Below are 18677 nucleotides of genomic sequence, written 5' to 3' on the forward strand. Positions count from 1 at the left end.
ACCTCTGTAATAAGCAAACTGCAAGTAGTCGTAATGGAGGGGAAGGAAATTGTCGATGGGTGAGATACGGCCCGAGCGCGTGGCGAGTTCTCGAACACAGTCGTGTTTGCAGGCCAGGACCTGCATGTAGTGATCTGCCAAGAGAAGAGGGAGAAGATGGTCTGAACTGAGAAGGATGGTGATGGTGCTGAGACACAGACAGACAAAGGTTAAATCTCCCCAAGTGAAGGACATGCAGCTTGGGATGCTCTGGTCCAGGAGGTGACTGTGCACTACAGAAAGAGCTCAGGCTCCTTCCCAAAGCCAATGAAGAGTTGCAGTCACATTTTTTATAACTACACACTACAACAGTTAGCATCATGTCAGAACTCAGAGAAGATTACAACCACGGTATTTCCACAAATACCCGAGGTAGTAGGGGCCACGAAACAGAGCGACAGTCCGACAGTTTTGCCTGCCCTGAGAAATGCTTTCTCCTTCTGCCAACTGTAGAGGGAGCTTTAGCATTTCTTGTGTGTGCCAGGAGCTGCTGCTTCTACCCAGGAAAGCAAGATGGATGCAGGGATGTGCAGGTGGCGGGTAGCTCTTCAACCCCAAGAGTCAGATCAAAGGCGAGGACACTCACAAGGCAAGTGGAGATGTGAAGACATGGTGGCCACACGTGCTGCCACATGAAAGCTGTCTCCACTTTCCCATCCTTCAGATCATCTCCAATCCTCTCCTTTCTGCAGCATGAAAGCTCGTGAGAGCATAGGAAGGTTTAGATAAGAGGGGTCAGTGTGAGTCTGAAAGGTCTAAGGTACAAATATTGGCAGCAAAACTCCCATGTTTGCTGCTTCTCAAAGATGAGATATCTCCCAGGGAAACACAAGCATGTGGTAAACATCTGCTGTTAGCATGGTTTCTTAATTGGTAGGAGTCCACAATATAGGCCTTGTGTCAGCTGTATGATTTTAAAGCCAATGCTGACATCCGATTCCAGTTTGGAACCTTTTCTGCAATGTACTTACAAATCTACTTTGCTTGCTCTGTCTCCTCTACACCATTAAGAACTTTAAGAAACAAACACAGGCTTGAAAAAAAGAAAAAAAAACAAAACATGTGCTCAGCTACCAAAGCATTTCTCAGAGCTGCCAAGAAAACAGCCTGAGGAATTTGCAATGAAATCAAGTGGAAACTCAAAACAGTCCCCAGTTGCTCTGGGCAGGTAGTCTGAATAGTTATCTGATTTACCATACACATCCAGGGTATTACATTAAGGAAAGCAAATAGGAAAGGGACATAAATAATTTTGTTGTAATTGAAACCTGTTTAAGCATCTTAGACCTGACACAATCCATCACTGAGAAGCACTGGAATCAATTCACTGAAATGCATGTATCCCTGGGGTGGAGAGGTGAGAGTGTTTCAAACCCATGCAGCAGCACAGCAAATCACCTTGGCATTTAAAATAGAAATGAGTTTTGAAGAAACTTAAAATGTTCTTTTCTTGGTGTATTAGTCTTCCCACTCCCTACTGAAACACATGGGGCTGAGCACCCTGGACCCAGGGGTAAACTCTGGACTCTAAGAACCATTTAGTTCCCTATAGCAAGGCAGTTGCATTATGTATCTTATTTCCTTCCATAAGCTCTCATTTCCCTGTGTCTTTGGGTGCCTGAACAGCCCTGAGGTTTGGAGTTGTTATTCCCAGGCATATGTGGCCAAGCCAATTCACACCACTTACAGAGACTATTTGGCTCCTTCTCACTCCCCAGTGATGTGCTGGATTGAGGATCATCACACCATGACCACTGCATCTGTGCTCTGCACAGTCCAGCACAGAAACAGCTTCTGGACACTCCAGAAACTCCATCACTGAGGCTGCACTGGACTCACACAGCACAGAAGCAATTTAACAGAGACAAAAACCTGTTTGATAAGCAGCAGCTTTCAGTGAAAAGGAAGGTGGGCTTTCTTTGCCTCTGAAGACTGCTCTCTTGGAGGGCTTGATAAGGCCCTTGGTGTCCTGGTCATGACTTTAAAAGCAGGCAGGATCAGCTGAGAGTCACACTGGTACCAAGTCAATGCTTAAAACACTTCTCCAATTTTTGAATGGGTAAACAAACCCAACAAAGGCAGCTTCCCATCTGGTCTGTTTGTGGTTTCTCATCTTGGTCTTGACACAAACAGAATTATGCAAAACCAAAAAACAATCTGCATCTGAGTGAAGTATTTTCCACACAAGAAGCAAAATTCCAGAGCTTGATCCAACTCCAAGACCTTGAGTAGATAAATAAGATTTCTGTCACCAAACAAACCTTAATTTATTGTTCTTCTTTCCCTTATGTCTAATTAAATGTAATCTCATTTCTACTGAGATTGAACCTGTTTAATCCCCTCTGGCTCAGAGCCACACATGAAAGTCTGAAGCAATGTTCAATTCTCTCCAGAGATTTCAGTCAAGATTGTAATTAGATGGGCCTCCACTAATGACAAATCCATCCTTTTGGACAGGGAGGAAATCTCTGTTCTAAACCTTTCTGGCAACTCTCCTGGCTTTCTGGAGTGTGGCCAAGAGGACTCTGCTGCTCTCTGCATATCTACTGCAAAACAGAGCAAATATAAACAGAGGCCAGCAATGTCTAGATTCCAGTGAGGTATGGGAGACTGTGCAGGGGGAAACTGAACCTAAACTGCATCTATGCTTTCAGCTCTTACGGAAAGCTGCAAATGCCCTACACATCTGGAAATGTAATTCTCCCTGCCCAGCTTCTATTCAGGACCAAAATGAGATATTCTATCTCCCTGTCACCTGGATTTGCATTCCCTGGCCTTCCAAGTGCCTCCAGCAGCATTACCCACCAGCAGTAGCAGTGATGGAAGGGAAGACACTTCACCAAATCCAGCCAAAGGCCCAAACTCAATAATAAAAAACATTTGGGTCAAGGGTGAGAACCCTACAGAAGTAAAAAGATCTCACCTGCAATAGCTTCATAGAGGCCAGCCTTATATTCCAGGTACTCATGCTCCTCAAATCTCTGTGGTCCCTCGCACATGATCTGGCAATCTTCATCCTCAGAGTAGTACCCCTTCAATGCACGCTCCAAGAAGGCAATGGCCAGCTCATACTCCTCCTTATCATAGTGCCTTACCCCAGCACTGTAGTCCTCCTGCAAAGTAGGTAGACAGAAGACAAGACTGTGCATGGGCTATGCTGTTGGGACAACAGCTCCTGCCCTTGCCAACTGCTGGTGCTTCTCCAAAGAAGCTGCACATGGGCAGGGACAGAACAATCTCCCCATGTACCTACTAGACCTAAGTGATTGTAGCAAACCATGGTTAAGCCATTAATTAAGCCATTTTGGACCGATGGAACCTTGTAAATCTGCCTAAATGCTCTCTGAACTTCTCCATACTTTTAAGGAACCCTCAGTACCTCTGCAGGATTATGCATTATGCAAAAAAACATTCCTTTCCTTTGTTTTTACCCTCCTACCCAAAACCTACACTGTATGACTGCTCTTGACCCAGGCAGATCTGTCTTAGAATGGCCCCTAATGAACACCTCCATTAATTACACCAAACGCCAACTCCTGCTTCTCCATGTCTTGTGAAATCAAGAATCTGGGGCTGGCTCTTATATTTGTGTGGGGCTTTTGCTTTGGGAAGGTGAAAAAGCTGTCAGTCTCCTTGCCACCTTGCAACCTCATCAGCACAGACACTCATCTGCCCAGGCAGGAGAACCTAGCTCAAAAGAAACTCACATAAGCCAAGATGCCCATGCAGACATCCAGTAAAGCTGCTTGCTGGTGTATGTTCACAGCCATGGATGACCCCAGAGTTCCCTGAAAAGAGGAGCCAGGTTGGTGACAGAGTTGTCAAACAAAGAGCCTTGAAAAAGCAGGAGCTGTCTTGCCTTAAAGGAGAGTGTTGAAAGGGAGAGTTTGTTTTGCTGTATTATGGACCTCAGCAAGAATCTCCCCATTCACAGGTGACAGTCTCATTCTTGGACTCTTAAATCTCTCCAATCTGCCTGACAACCTGGGCACCTCTTTAGCTCAGACTTACCATGTGCTGCTTGGCCTCCCTGTCAATCAAGCTGACCTTCCCTGCCGTGGTCTTGTAGTTCTCAATGTCCTGCTGTATCTCCATGTGCTCAGGGTTTGCCATGAAGAAGGTGTGAGCTGCATTTGCTGCCTCGTCCAGCTTGTTCAGCTGTAACAAGATAAGGAAGATCAAGTGAGTCAGTGATGTAGGACACTGAACACACAGCAGTTTATGCTACACCCTCTGCCATGTTTTTGACACTGCTGGACTGGGCAATGATGGGATTACCAGGGAAAACTCTAACACAGAGGCTAAAGAAAATAGCTGAAATGGGGGAAAGCACAATGCAAGAGATATAAGAAGAGCTGGAGTTCCCAAGAGCCAGACAGGATACTTATCTATCTGCCTGTTCATGTTATGCTGCTGTCAGGGTATGGCAGCTCACCTGCAGAAACCTGCACATGTACCTACTGAGTAACCCAAGAAGAACTCAAAACCAGACTTGCAGAGAAGCATGAGCTTCACACTCTGTTTCCCTACACCTGGGGAAGACTCTGCTCATCCCCAGGGGACAACAGCAGCTTCCTTGGGCTCCTTAACACTGGATTAATGCTTGCGTGCACTTAATGAGCATCAACAATAGCTTCCCTTTCAGCCAAGCCATGAGGAATACCCAAAACCTTTTCAAGAAAGCCCCTGTACTACCTGGGACCCTGCAATTCCCAGGGGCTCAGAGAGGGCATATAAATACTCATTACCAGCCAGGTACATAATAACTAGTTTAATCTCTGACATATGACCATCACCAGAGACATAGCTGAACTGTCAATCTGAGCAACCACCTCATCAGCAGGTTGCATGTTACCAACACAGAGTGTTTGTAAACATCTTTAAAATTAAAATACCCCTCCAATAACACATGAACACCTGTTGAATCAAGTGGGACTGACATCTGGGCCTTCTGCATGAGGGATGCCCCTGCATATATATCTCTTATGGCAATTTTGCATCTGTGGCTTGTGAAAGCTTTGTGGTGAAATACTAAGGGAAAAAATGCAAAGGATTTGCTCAGAGCACTTGGCTGCAGCAACAGCATAGCAAAAAGTCCTCTTTTTTATGCTGAACACTGCTCTGAGCAGGAATAGCTGGAGTTGAGCAAGAGTGACAGGTTCAATTTGGCTGGACAAGGAGAGTTCCCCCTGGAAGCACCAAGCCCACACCAAGTCACACGGCAAATCTGCTCCTATTTGGAAACTGCAGCTGTCTGCCCCTGTTAATAAAATACCCCAGTTGTTTAACTGGCAGAACGATGCCTCCTTTGCTACTGCATGTAAAGCTTGGCAAGACTTGAGAAAATACAGGGTGAACATAGGTATTAATTTTGTGAGGTAAACTTCTCTAGGGGCAGCGTGGAGGGAGTATGATTTTGGTGCAAAGGAAGCAGGTGATGCCCTTTGAATCTCCACTCTCAAATACAATTTGCAAGTGGCAAATGTTAAAAAGTTTCTGTAACAGGTTTGCTTTGGCTTTTTGTCAAAACAAGGTGGAATTAGAAAGTGCAGCAAGCTGCTGGGAACAATTTTTGCATTAAAAAAAAAAGGAGACAGATAGTTGGCGGTCATTGGGAGCCCAGCTTAAAGGCAAGGGAAGAGGAGAAGATGCAGAGCACAGCAGGACACACAGAGCCTCCTGGCACGCAGTGGATCCCCCAGAGAAGTGCCCAGCACTTTCGTCTGGGCTGGTTAGACTAGAATGAGTGCAAACACTGTCTGCAGAGCAAACAAAGGGGCTACCATGAGTCAAACTGGTGGCAACTGGAGACATCATGGCCGGTGGGACATCACTGGCTGAGTTTGGCAGGGATGCCTGAGTGATTCTGATAGGGAGACATTGAATGGGAGCAAACACCCAAATCTACCAGGGGATTTGTGAAATTGGCATTTTTATATCAGATGAACTATTCCAGACATACTGTCACATTGCTGGCTAGGGCATGGAGATGCTTTGAAAGCACATGCTGGGATACACGATGACCTATTGGAAGAAAAGCCCAGCATGGCTGTGGGGCCAGAGCCACAGCAGGCAGGCACCCTCCTAAACCCCCTCTGCTGCTCCACAGCTTCTGCACAGCCAAAATTGCTTGTTCAGTTCCCAGAAAGGCCAGGACAGAGCTGGCTGAAGGAGGACGCATGAATACCTCTGAAAGGAAGATGAAAGCTCCGGTCAGACAGCACCTCAGCCTGCTCCCCAGATCTGCCCTTTGAACACCAAAGCACTCCTGTGCTGCAGTGCCCACTGAAATGCAAAACATTTGCCTTGTGTAAACTTCAGAAGTTTTTCAGCATTAGCTCTGTGCTGACAACATATGCAGAGAAGCCAGCGTTCACTGCAAAAACAACATCTATTCCAGTCCTTCACTTGAGTTTTCCTAAGGACACCACTCTCCAAAATAACCCTTTGGCTTCTTAGCAGGCGAGCAAAACGACTGTAAGAAATTTATACCCAACACAGCATTAAAAAACCCCAAACCCCTGCAGTGTAGAGGTATTATTTTTTTTAAAAGAGAGAGACACTTCTATTCAGAAACATACATCCTGAAAAAGCTTATCTCAACATAATGTCATCTGGAAAACCTCATTGCAGTTGGACAGCATCTGATATGGGATAAAGGACCAACTGGAACACCTCACAATAGGAATCTTCAGGTCATGCTGAGTATAGGTGGGACTGCTGCTGCAGCCAGTAATTACAAGAGGTCAAGATGGGGCAAGAGATTTGTTGGAGACACAAGAGCTGCGGATCTGATCCAGAGGACTGCTATTAAGCCACTATTTGAGCTATTTGGGAGAACTGCATTCTTCCACATCCCACCACAGATTTATATTCACAGACAGCATCCTGTCTGTGCAGACTTAAAAGCAACCAAATGCATCCCAGTAAGGGAACTGGCCCCTCGAGACACAAGCTGCAAATAGCCTGTTGTGGGATGTTCGTTTTGCCTTTTGCCTTTGGTTCTACCTCCTTTTCAGAAAACTGTCAAAAAGCATCACAGATCTTAGGATGGGCTTAACTCTTCCTGGATAAAATCCACCTCTGTGAAATGGGAAGAGTCTGATTTCTAGACAAAACAGAAAATCCCTTTTCCACTCTTGAAACAAGGCTCACACTGTATCTAGTTCTGCTGGCTCTTCACAGCAGAGATGACCTTTGGAGTTTGCTGAGTCGACTCAGCGCAGAACAGTTCAACTCAACGCTTTTCAATTTATCATGTCCCATACTTGCCTTAGAAACATTCAAGCAACACAAAGAAGCCAACAGCTGCTCGGTTTTGGGGAGTTTTAAAGTGGATGTGTGTATATAAAAGCAAATTCCTAACTGGTAAGACATGTTCAGAGTCTAGCACTGACATTAATTATGAAACACTCTGGGGAAACTTTAGCTAAAACACTCTGAATTCACAGGGAGCAGGATCTTTTGGTGTTTAAAGGTCTGGGCTGGGACTCAGGACACCTGGAATCAGTTCCTGGCCCTGTCACAATTTCACTGTGCAGCCACTGGAAAAAACTATTTTGTTTTCTTTGTGCCTGATTTTCCACTGCTTTAAACAAATTGCAATAAAAATAACAGCCTTTCTCCCACAGGGTAATAATTCTGTTTATTTAGATGGCAAGCAATTCAGGGACCATAAGCACACGCAAGCATGTAACACAAGGGCACTTTGATCTTTGTACAACCACTGCTGAATGAAAATCAGCAAGGAAAAAATGACAACTGTGGAATCACAACCTTAGTATGTGCTCTAAGGTCTGCTTGTTCACCCCACTGGAATGAGATAGCTGGACTATTGCTGCAGCTTTGCATCAAACTCTGTTTCTTTCAGCCAGAGAGGACACATGAAATCAAAACACCAGCACTGAGAGAGCCCTGGGAACACCCTGCCCGTTCTGATCTTGCCATGCTAACAGTTAGAGCCAAGAAGGGGAAAATGCAACACTTAATGCTTCTGGCCTTTGATGATGAAAATTATGGGTTTTCCTCATTGAAATGTGAAAAGTGTTTCATGGCACAGGAAAATTATTTTAAGTAGCAAAACCTCAGATTAAAGAATTTCAGCCAATTGCAGATTCTCAGTTTCATTCCCATCTGGAACAGTGTTGGCCTGGACTTCAATGGGACAGCAACTCACAATCTGCAGTAGTGGATCAGATTAGGAAGGCTGTTTTAAAGCACTGCATTAGATAGGACCAAACAGAGGCTGGAGAAAGGACCTTGAGTGAACATCTCAAGCATCACTATACAGTTGTTGCCAATTCTCATTTGATAACCACTGAGAAAATCCTTTATGGAGCATTTGTAGGGGCATGATGAAACATGTAATAAAATGTCGACAGCCTCTTAATAGTTCATTGTCATTCTGGTACCTGTTGAGCTACACATCAGCTAGTCAACTCCATGCTGAGTTAGCTAATTTATACCTGTGATGCCACTGTCACCAACCTGCCACGTTTAGGAAATAAACTGTCTCACTGGAATGTGTCTAACTTGCTATTTGTTTTTATCATCACTTTGGCTGCTGTGTCCCTCAAAGAGAAACCCTAAAGACTACCTGAAAACAGCTCAGACTGGCTCAGCTCCACATGCAGGCACGTGCTCTGAATTCACACTTGCCCTCACTATTTGCAGATAAATGGACTGTGACCAAACATTCGCTCATACCAGATGCTCAGCAAGCTTGCATAAACCTCTACCCCTTCCTCAGGAGACATGGCACACAACAGCACTGTAGTTTGAGCTACAATGACCCTAAACTTGCAGTCCTTAAAGTTTGCTCTTTGGTGCCTGGCAGTGAGGATAACAAAGTGAGATAGGCTTGTGCCAGGTGCCAGGTCTGTGTGAGGAGCATTGCACAGCTTTACAGCCTGCTCACGCAGCTGAGGCAACGTATGTCATACCCCCACCACTCTGCTTACATTGAACATTGACACAGTGCCATTTCTGAGGGGAAGCAGCCGTAGCCAGAACATCTACAGGTACACAGGTGCTGCCAGTTCACCCTGAAGCTTTCATGGCAAGAACAAGGACAAAAGGGGTGCAAAGGTTAAAGGATTTTAAAACGAACATAGCCAAAGCAATATTGATCCTGACTGCCCGAGACAAGAAGTCACAGGGCACGATGTAACCAGGCCCTCAGACTATTTCTTGCAATGAGTTTTCTTTTTAATACAAAATCAGATATTGGCTACTGTCATGCACTCTGTGTAATCCAACCAGTTTCTATATTCAAGTACCTTCAGCATATAAGACACAGTTGGAATTAAAACTTTTTGGGGGAAGGGAAGAAAAGTAAAGCTTATGCACTGGAAAATGTGTCAGATCTTTCAAAACCACAGTGTTTCTTGCAATGCCAAGACAGGAGCTACCTGCCCACAACCTCAGTTAATTGCTGAATGCATGAGCTTGGCATGGAGCTTGTAAGAAAAAACTTTAAAACATTTGGCTGACCTTAAACCAGTGTCTCAAACCTCCCAGAAGACTCCTGGTTTGCTGAACAGATACTGGGGTTTTTTTTTAAACCTTTCTATAGCTCCACTGCTTCTCTGTTGTATCGAAGGCTCAGAGCACTGGGCTCTGCAAAGGCTCTGGATTCAGTAAGCACAGATAACAAGGAGAATAAAAGTTTTGATGTCAAGAAGGATTAATGTCACTGTGTCTATGCAGCTCTTACTGCCTGGGCAAGTAGAAGCAAGTAGCAGTGAGATGGCTATAAATAGCCTGTGACTCCATCTCAACTATGTTATTATTGCAAATAGAGAAGAAATAAATTCTCCAGAGAAGCTCATCATGAATTTTTTCCCTCTGCTGATGGGATCACACGTCCACAGAAAGCTGTTTGAGCCATCTGCAACAACTACACGACCCACTGCCCTTGTAGAAACACTCAAATCAGAGAGCAAGGCAACCATTAGTCAGGTGTACAGAATGGATACCAAGTAACAAATATATGAAGCAGCCTTTGAGTTCATTAACACACCAGTTTCTTGTCTTCCAACTCAAGATAAATAGGATTGATCCCCATCCTTGCTACTACTGTGAAGGGGAGCAGTAGTGATGCCTTCCTGAAGGCTCACCAGATACCCTAGTAGGTCCAAATCCAAACCAGAACAAATTTAGAGAATTGGCACAGAGGTAAAACTTCTCATGAGAAAGAAAACTTAGGAAAAATTTGGGGTTTTATGTTATTCCAATAAGAAATTTCTCAGTACACACACATACATGGGTTGGTAGATATGTGGTCAAAAGAGCTGACTAGATGTTGAATTAGTCTCCAGAAAGTGGCAAATACTTGGAAATTTAAAACCAAACTGAAGAAACTTCAATATTCTTCATGCAACAAATTCTTTCAATTAACCAAAACAGAAATCAGATGTTGTAATGAGTTTCCCACTTGAGCCATGCTGGCAGCATTTTACGTAAGTGCACATGCTGAGCAGACTGACTGCATCCCCCTGCACTGAGAAAGCAAAGTAGCCTGAGACACTTCCTTTCCTCTTTGACATACTCCTCTCAAGCTGTTCCTAGGCAGGTAAGAAGGAAGATTTTCACACATTTCTGGCTGTGCATGCATGCTTCAGTGCAAACATGGGGTAACAAACACTGCTCAAGGAGCAGGACATTTACTCACAGCAAGTGACTTGGAAAACCACTTCCCAGCAGGAAGGACCCTTCCCACATAAATCTCAAACACACTGAAGCATCTCAGGATTTATCCACAGAGCATGCAGTGGGAAATGTGTTTGTGTTTACTGAATCTTCAATCTGATGGATTATGAAAACCACTCTGAGACAGATTTTATCCTGTGTGAGCACTCAGTTCTGTCTAACATGCTCTGACGACAGCCAAGTTGTATGTAAAACAGTATTTTCAACAAAAAAAAGTCCTAGAACATGTGGTTTGGGCTCTCCTGGCAAAACTCCAAATCCCTAGAACTGTGTTGTTAAAGCTTGGGCAGGAAACCCCTTGTAGATGAGATTCTTCCCTCTGTGCCAGTAGACAACAGCCAAGGTCCCAGGAGCTGTCAGTACACAGATTTCAGCACACTACTCAGTACACTTCATGTCAGCTGATAGCTGGACAGCTGTTCCCTTCCCTTCCCATCCCTCCAGCTGCAAACATAAACCCACACTGCCAACACAGGATAGCCACACCACGGGCAGTGGTGCAAAACACCCTGTACCCTGGGCTCTGAGCAGCTCCTCCAAAAGCTCCGCCTGTAGATAAATGGGCTGTTTCTCTTTTTTTAATGATACCAGCATAAGTTGAAAGTAAGAATTTCCCTTATAGTTTTCACTGAAAGAGGTGGGATGTATTCAGCCCTCAGGAATCTGTGCAGATGGTTACCCAAGGGGCTCCTAGGAGAAGAGAGAGGAATCTTGCTAAACTCACTGGCAAGGAGCAAGGGGATCCTTTGCCTGAGAAAGGAGGATAGTCAAGGCTGGAATGCTTCAATCTGATTAAGGCTAAAATTGATGGCATATTTTTAGGCAAAACCAGAACAAAACAAACTTGGCAGGCCATTGAAAGGGCTGGGGAGTGCATCATGTAAGCCTGAGTCACAGGGGGAAGCAGACAGGGCACTCTCTTCAGCAGCAGAGATGCCACGGAAACCTAACAATGTGCTACATTCCCACAAAGTTTTCCAGCCTTAGGAACCCAAAGGCACTTGATTTGAGCCAGAAACAAAGCAAACTCATCTCAGATGAAAGAACTGAAGCAAAATGATGACACACTTTGAGAAGAGAGAACACTCAGATTGCTGCACGGTGCTTTTGCAGGCAGTCATACGGTGTCTAAGATCCCAACACAAGTACATTCATTGGCACAGAAATAACCTTTCAGTATTAATTCTAAGGAGGATGAAGCACACTGCAGCATGACTCTGTAAGACTCCCCATAGTAAAGCTTTCATTAAAACAACGGTGGCACAAAACCTCCCCTCCCAATGAGGGGGTGAGAGTTATACTCTGTGACTGACTTGATAAACAAACACCACAGAAGTGACAGTGAATAACCTGAGGCATGACAGGCTAGTAAGATCCATGTGCCTACTACAACAAGGCAAAGCAGTTACAGTTTAGGTGTGAATTTTCTCTAGCATCCTGCCTTCCTGGACATTGTGCCTAGTCAAGCTGCACTGGTTGATAACATCAGTTATCAAGGCAGTGGGGCACACTCCTAACCAAGCTGTCTCCACTGTGGTATCTCTATAGAAATAATTACTAACCACTTAAGAAAACACCAGCAGTAAAATCTGAGGCAAATAGAAAATTCTTACAGCAGAAATTTGCCTCCCTTCCCAGGGTTTAGCAATGGCTCAGCACATTTTAAAAGTCAGACGTGACGAGCTGTGAATGACCTTTGGGAGTCAAAGTTTCCTGTGAAAATTAATATGCTTGTCTGCTGTTCTTCAACATCCTCCAAACAGCTATGTGTGTTCCTAGGAAATGCCTTCTGAGAGGATGCACAGATTCCTCACGACCATCCTTGAGCCAGGAAGCCACACTGAGCTGGTGACAAAATGATGCTCCATTTTTGGAGCCCTTTACTGATGTAAATAGAGTTTTGTTAAATCTAAGCTCTGTCCCAAGCCTGAAGACTGCTTCTCCTTACCCTTCCCTTCAGCAACAGGAAGATCATCTCCTGAAGAAGGTACTAACTCTGACAGTGATTACAATCAGTTTATTATATTAACACCAGAGCTCTTGTTTGAAAAGCAGAGCATGTAGCCCTGAGGGAGGGCTGCAAACAGAACTGTGCTATGTGAGAAAGAAGTGGTTATCTCTCCCTGCTCTGACACAGGATAGTACAGCAAAGGGAGAAGCAAACAGACCAGAAATACCAAGGAGAAAACAAATTCATAGCATATCTATGCATTGTCCCCTCACCTCAAACCCTTGAGTGTCTTCAAGGAAATGGTTTTATCGATTTTTTTTTCCAGATACAATGTTTCTGGAATAACTTTTCAAGGGCTCAAGTCAGGAACTTGCAAACAAGACTTGCAACTAATGAACACTTGGAAACCATCATGATGGTGATGGACATTAGGGCATTGCAAACCTGACTAAATAAATCATCAGATCACCATTCCAATTCAACAAGCACTTTTGCAAAGACTAAAGAGCTATAAATCAGGAGTGGGCTCTGCTCACTATGAGGGGTACTGACTGATATCAAGGGGAAGCAAATTGAGCTTGTATCTTAGGTGACTTAGGAGAAAAATGCCATCTTTGAAACTTCTGGGCTGATCTGGCAGATTCACCACTATTGGGCCAGCATCAAGGCACTGCATCAGAAGCAAAGTCTGCAGAGGAAGGGAGAAGGTACAAGGAGGGAACTAAAAATAAATCCACAGTTCCACAATACAGTCTTGGTTGGTCTGAAAAGCAAAGGGAAGGTCTTGCAAGGGGCACTACCTGGATAGGCTGCCAAGCTAGTTCAAGCCAAAGGCTCATATATCCCAGGAACCTTCCCCAGCAATGGCCAGGAGTTGATATGTGTTGGCAGAGCCTAAGGACATGTCTGGTGTGCTATGACCCTCACATATAGAATCATACAATAGTAGGGACTGGAAGGGACATTTAGAGATCATGAAGTCCAACCTCCCTGCCAAAGCAGACCCACCAATATCAGGTCACATAGGAACTTGTCCAGGCAGGTTTGGAAACCTCCAGAGAAGGAGGCTCCACACCCTCCCTGGGCAGCCTGTGCCAGGGCTCCCTCACCTCAACAGTGAAACAGTTTTTCCTTATGTTTAAATGGAACTTTGTGTTACAGCTTCACACAGGGTATCCTCAGTAAAAGCAGTTGCTTGTAGGTTTCTTGAATCAGGATTTGCCTCTGCACCACTGTGCTTAAAAGCCACTGATGGACATATCCTCTTGGGAACTGTGTAATCCCTTCTGGAACACTTTTCTACAAACTGCAATAAATAAGGGATTTGGGAGATTTTAAGACCTTAGTGTAGTATTTTCACCAGAGCAGATACATGGCTGAGAAAGACCTACCACTAGGCTATGTTAAAGTTTTCAGAAGATGTAGAGATTGCTGCAAAATACACCTGCACATGTTTGCATGCCTGGAAGGAAAGAGCCATTGCAGCAGCATTGCAAACTTCATCAGGTTCCTCCAACGTTTGGTACACTCAAATTCAAACCCATCTGAATGAAACAGGGATGTGTTTTCCCACAAAAATGCATCTTCTGAAATGAAGGCAGACTAAACAGGTCAGGGGAGGGGGCTGCAACCCACTCTCTCATCCAGGACACTGAGAGCATATCAGGTCTCAAGGGTGCTGTCTTGGTGGACAGGATGAGTATGCTGACACGAGATGGACCGTGCTCTTCTCACAGTGTAGCAACTGCCAGGTGTGGATGCAGCAAAATCTGACCCTGCTAATTCTAGAGGAGAGGTCTTCTTTCTTAGAGCTTCTGACTGCTGCATCTGCAGTTGACACACAAAACACACACACAGGCTGAAGAACTCATCTTCATGCACTTCCACCTTCAGTTTATCCATCATTACTGGAGAAACACACATTTCATTTGGAGAGAATGTAATTCTACCCTTGCAAATAGGACTCTTGTCCCACTCCAGCTCCCCAAGCTTTGATGAGCACTGTTACTAATTTGAGAGAGGAATTGCTGGCTTTGAGAGAAGAGCAACACCAGTCTCCAGAATGACAGCTCTGACAGCCCAAAGAGGCATGTTATGGAGAAGTGTGTGCTGCTGCTCAAGGCTCGTGGTGCAGCTCCCTCGACTCCTGTGGAGTTAGACCAGAGTGAATTTGGCTCAGGCTTCAGTAGGACAGGCTGCATACCACTTGGACAATTGCCTCCATACATGACACATACCACAAGCCTCAGCTGGATTTGCTGCTTCTGAAAGGAAAACATTTTGCTTGCTTTCCCCAGCCATAGCTTGGTAATCATTACTAAACACTTATCAACTAGACGGCCTTCATTTCCTGAGAGCCTGGACCTAATTACACCAGGAAACACTCTGCTTTTTCTTCAAATGCTGAGAAATGTTGATTCCTGAGCCCTCCTCCTACCAAGCCAAACTTTGCTCTTAATCAGAATAAGGGTACAGGGTAAGAGAGGGAAAAAATGCAGCCGAATCTCAAAAGGCAAACTGCAGTGATTACTCACAGAGATGCCCTGGCTTCACTCTACATTATTAATAATAGCAATAAAAAGTCACAGCTATTTCACCTCCCCTCCTTGCCTTATTAATCTTAGCTGAGCCCTGTGAGGCCCCTGCAGAGAGGTATCATTTTCCCCAGCTTGCAGGTAAGGAGTCTGATGTCTTGTGGCAAATCAGAACCAGATCTCAGGGTCGCTGGCTCCTAACACCATTCCTCAAAGGAGGGAAACCAGTGCCCTCAGCTCCACTTCTTTATCAAGACATTCGATCCAGTGGTGGGATGGAGGAGCCTTTGCCAAATGTGCTGCACACAGAGCAGCCCTTTGAAATCCCTCCTTTGTGCCACAGGGCCGGCTGGGATGGTGAGTTACAATTGCTTGCTTGTAATGGAGCTCAGAATATCTCCAGCAAATCAAACTCTTGGTTAATTAGTGCATTAAAAAGGCCCTACAAATGCACAGTAATGGAGTTCTAATGTCAGTAGCACCAAATCACAAGATCTGCTGCTGCAGCAGCATGGGGTTTACCCTGTATGCTGCCACAGAGCTGCTGCTCATCCTGGCAGTCAGACAAGCAGTGGCCATGGGTGCTGCATCTGCTGGGAGCAATCTGCAGCAAACCTGCTTGGGGATGAAAGGTGAGGAAGACTTGTGCTAAGGGCTTATGCTTCATCTGACTGAGGTTTTCAGGCAGTCTCACTAATCCTATTATCCCAGTTTGGGAGAGAGCCTACAGAAAGGCAGGGCAGAGCTGTGGGCCCTCCCTGTGCTGCAGTTTTCCCTTTGCAAGAATTGGTGGAATGGCATGGGTGGGAAGGGTCAGCTCCCAGTTTGGCCAGTGCATGCATGGCCAAAGGGGTGACCCAGAAAGCAGTGGGCACATGCCTCTCCTTGAGAAAAACCACGGCATGTGCCCAGCAGCACATCCCACATTTCTGACTCTGGGTTGATCTCCTTCTGGCCAAAAGCTGGAAATACAGACACAGAATGTCTATGCAAGAGTAGTCCATATCTGACTCCTGGGTACTGATGTAACCTGGAAGGGAAGCCAGAACACCAGAGCCAACACTTCCCATTGATTGCTCCAGCACTGGTGACCAAGTACCAAACTGGAAGCACCAAACAGCCTGCATGAATCAGGGCTAAGGGTTTTTCTGTATCATCATCCTCCCTGGCCTCTCTCACAAACATGTTGCCAGTGACACAGTTTGTTTATAACCCACAGTATGTAATGCTTGGAGATTGCAAGCCTGTGCCTATATTTTCTTGGCATGACTGCCTGGACTTTCCCTGTAGATCCAGCACACCAGGGAAGTGCTGTGGGCTCAGGGTACTTCAGCAAAGTCTCTCTTACCCCTCACAGATTAAATTCTGACCCTGCAGCTCTTCCATGTGGCTCTTCAGCAATGTGGATCTTCCTATTTCTGGCTGGCAGACATCACTTTTGGGAGCACAGTGCTGTGGTGAGGGAAGAGGTCCATCCTTGGGCAGGGAGGTTGCTGAGCCTCAACACCGTCCCCCATGAGGGGCATTTGCAACAGCTGCTTGCAGAATAGGACTTCAGAAAGGACACTTGTGTTCATTACTGGAACAAACCCAGAGACAAAATACACTGATATCTACCTCTGAACAGATAAAGGCTTGGTCTGCACAGATTCCTGTCTGAGGGTCAGATATGGATGGAGCCAGGCTGGATGCCAGCCACATCCTGGACAAACTTAAACAAATACAACATTCAGCTCCATCTTCTGACACCCTTGTGGCCCTGTTCACTGAAAAGCTTGTAGAAACACACTCTTCTACAACCTTCTTTATGTTAAGGGCTTAAAAGCATCTGCAGTGATGGAAGATCTCCCTTGGTCTCCTACGCAAGCGCTGGCTCCTCAGTTTCTCAGCTCTTACCACCACAGAGAAGGAATATTCTAAAGGATGCACGTGTCACTTGTAGGCACAATGCAATGAGTATTTATTCTATTACTGCTTGCTTTGCTCTGCTTGCCTGAGATGGAGAAAGCAGCTGCTTGGTGCAGCTCCAGCAAAAGATGGCCCCACCAGCCACCATTGGATGGGCAGCAACTCCCAGCTGCACAGAGCAACGGGAAGATCACGCAACAGCATCCACGGGCAGCGAGTGGTGGGTTCCCCTCGAGCACAGGCTGTTATTACTCACAGCTCCAACACATTCTGCATCCCGGCTGCAGTCCCAACACTGATGTCACCCTGCAGGGTCTGAGAGTCATTACCCGCTGTCTGAGGCAAAACTGTTTTCTAGTATGCAAAAAATGAGCAGCTGTCTGCCCTCGCTGAGGATGTGTCTGACAGTCCCGCTCCTGCAGAAGCCAGTGCTTTCAGAGCTCTTCTGAGAGGAGTCTGCGTTTCTGCTTTTCATTCCTGGCTCTGTTTCTGGCTTACTGGGAATTCTTCTACCAGTCACTAAGTGTCTCCATGACTCAGTTTCCCTGTTAGACAGGAGCATGAACCTTCGGGCCCTGGCTGCTGGGAGGCTGAATGACAGCACTGAAATACCTCAGATGATGTGTTAGGGCTTAAGACATTGCAAGATTTTTCTGTTGATCTTAAAATTATGTACTGGTCCCTTGTAAGAGCTCACTCAACCCTTATAAGTGGCTCTTTGTCACTGTTCTCATCCACACCCTGCTTCCTCTTTGAAAGGCAAATTCCATAAAAGGCTGTTTATAGAGACTGAGATCTAGAAAGGAGAAGTCAAACAGGGTCAGGCTCACTATGGCTTTGCTGCCCTGAGCTGTGGCCAGGGAAGGGTGGCTTCCCACTGCCCCCACGATCCACAGGGAACAGCAGCCCGTCTGTGCAAGGAGCCTCTGATGTGGGTGGGTGTCTCCTGGCCCTTTGCAAAGAAACATTTCATCTCCAGTGGAAAGAGCTCAGATGGAAAAGGCACACGATGCCAAGATTAAGTAAGAGAATTAGGAAAACAGCAAGCGTCCTTAATCAATCACGCTGGGACAGTGAGGGGTTTATGTGCACAAAGACTTTGCTGAAATTCTTTTTTGCATTTATCTACAGAAAGCAAAAAAAGAGAAATCTAGTGGCTGAGGCAATTGCCAGATGTTGATCCACTTTCTGCAGATATTTCCATCTTGTTGAAAATCCAGTTTGCAAACTCAGGAATCCTCAAAAAATAAATTCTTTCTTATTTTAGAAACTAAAACCTGCAAGCAGCTACAATGATGGCACCTGACATGGATGAAGGCAGGGGAACTGATAACCTCTCCCTGGCCTGGAGCAGCAGAATCAAATCCGTCACTTGCTCCCTGGCTCGTACCAAGTCTGCTTTTTCCCTGGCACAGAGAAGAGAATGCTTAAAGAAATAGATATGTCAATGCAGGGGTTTTTAGAAGAAAATATGGCTAACTACATTAGTAAAACTTATTGGTAAGGGTCTTGATCATCACCTGGTTCACAATGGT

The 18677-nt window shown here is 45.4% G+C and overlaps 1 protein-coding gene across 2 annotated transcripts in view; it reads right to left on the reverse strand.

The window, feature by feature from the left end:
• The window catches only part of P3H2 (prolyl 3-hydroxylase 2), a 70033-nt gene that overhangs the window by 13084 nt on the left and 38272 nt on the right, over window positions 1-18677 (reverse strand). For both annotated transcript variants that reach the window (XM_062005765.1, XM_062005766.1), the window contains exons 2-4: window positions 4051-4197; window positions 2963-3152; window positions 3-134 (exon numbers count right to left, since the gene is read on the reverse strand). In XM_062005765.1, coding sequence (XP_061861749.1) covers window positions 3-134; window positions 2963-3152; window positions 4051-4197 — 469 coding nt within the window. The remainder of the gene's footprint in view (window positions 1-2; window positions 135-2962; window positions 3153-4050; window positions 4198-18677) is intronic.

The sequence above is a fragment of the Colius striatus genome, chromosome 12, assembly GCF_028858725.1.
Source record: "Colius striatus isolate bColStr4 chromosome 12, bColStr4.1.hap1, whole genome shotgun sequence".
Taxonomy (NCBI): Eukaryota; Metazoa; Chordata; class Aves; order Coliiformes; family Coliidae; genus Colius; species Colius striatus.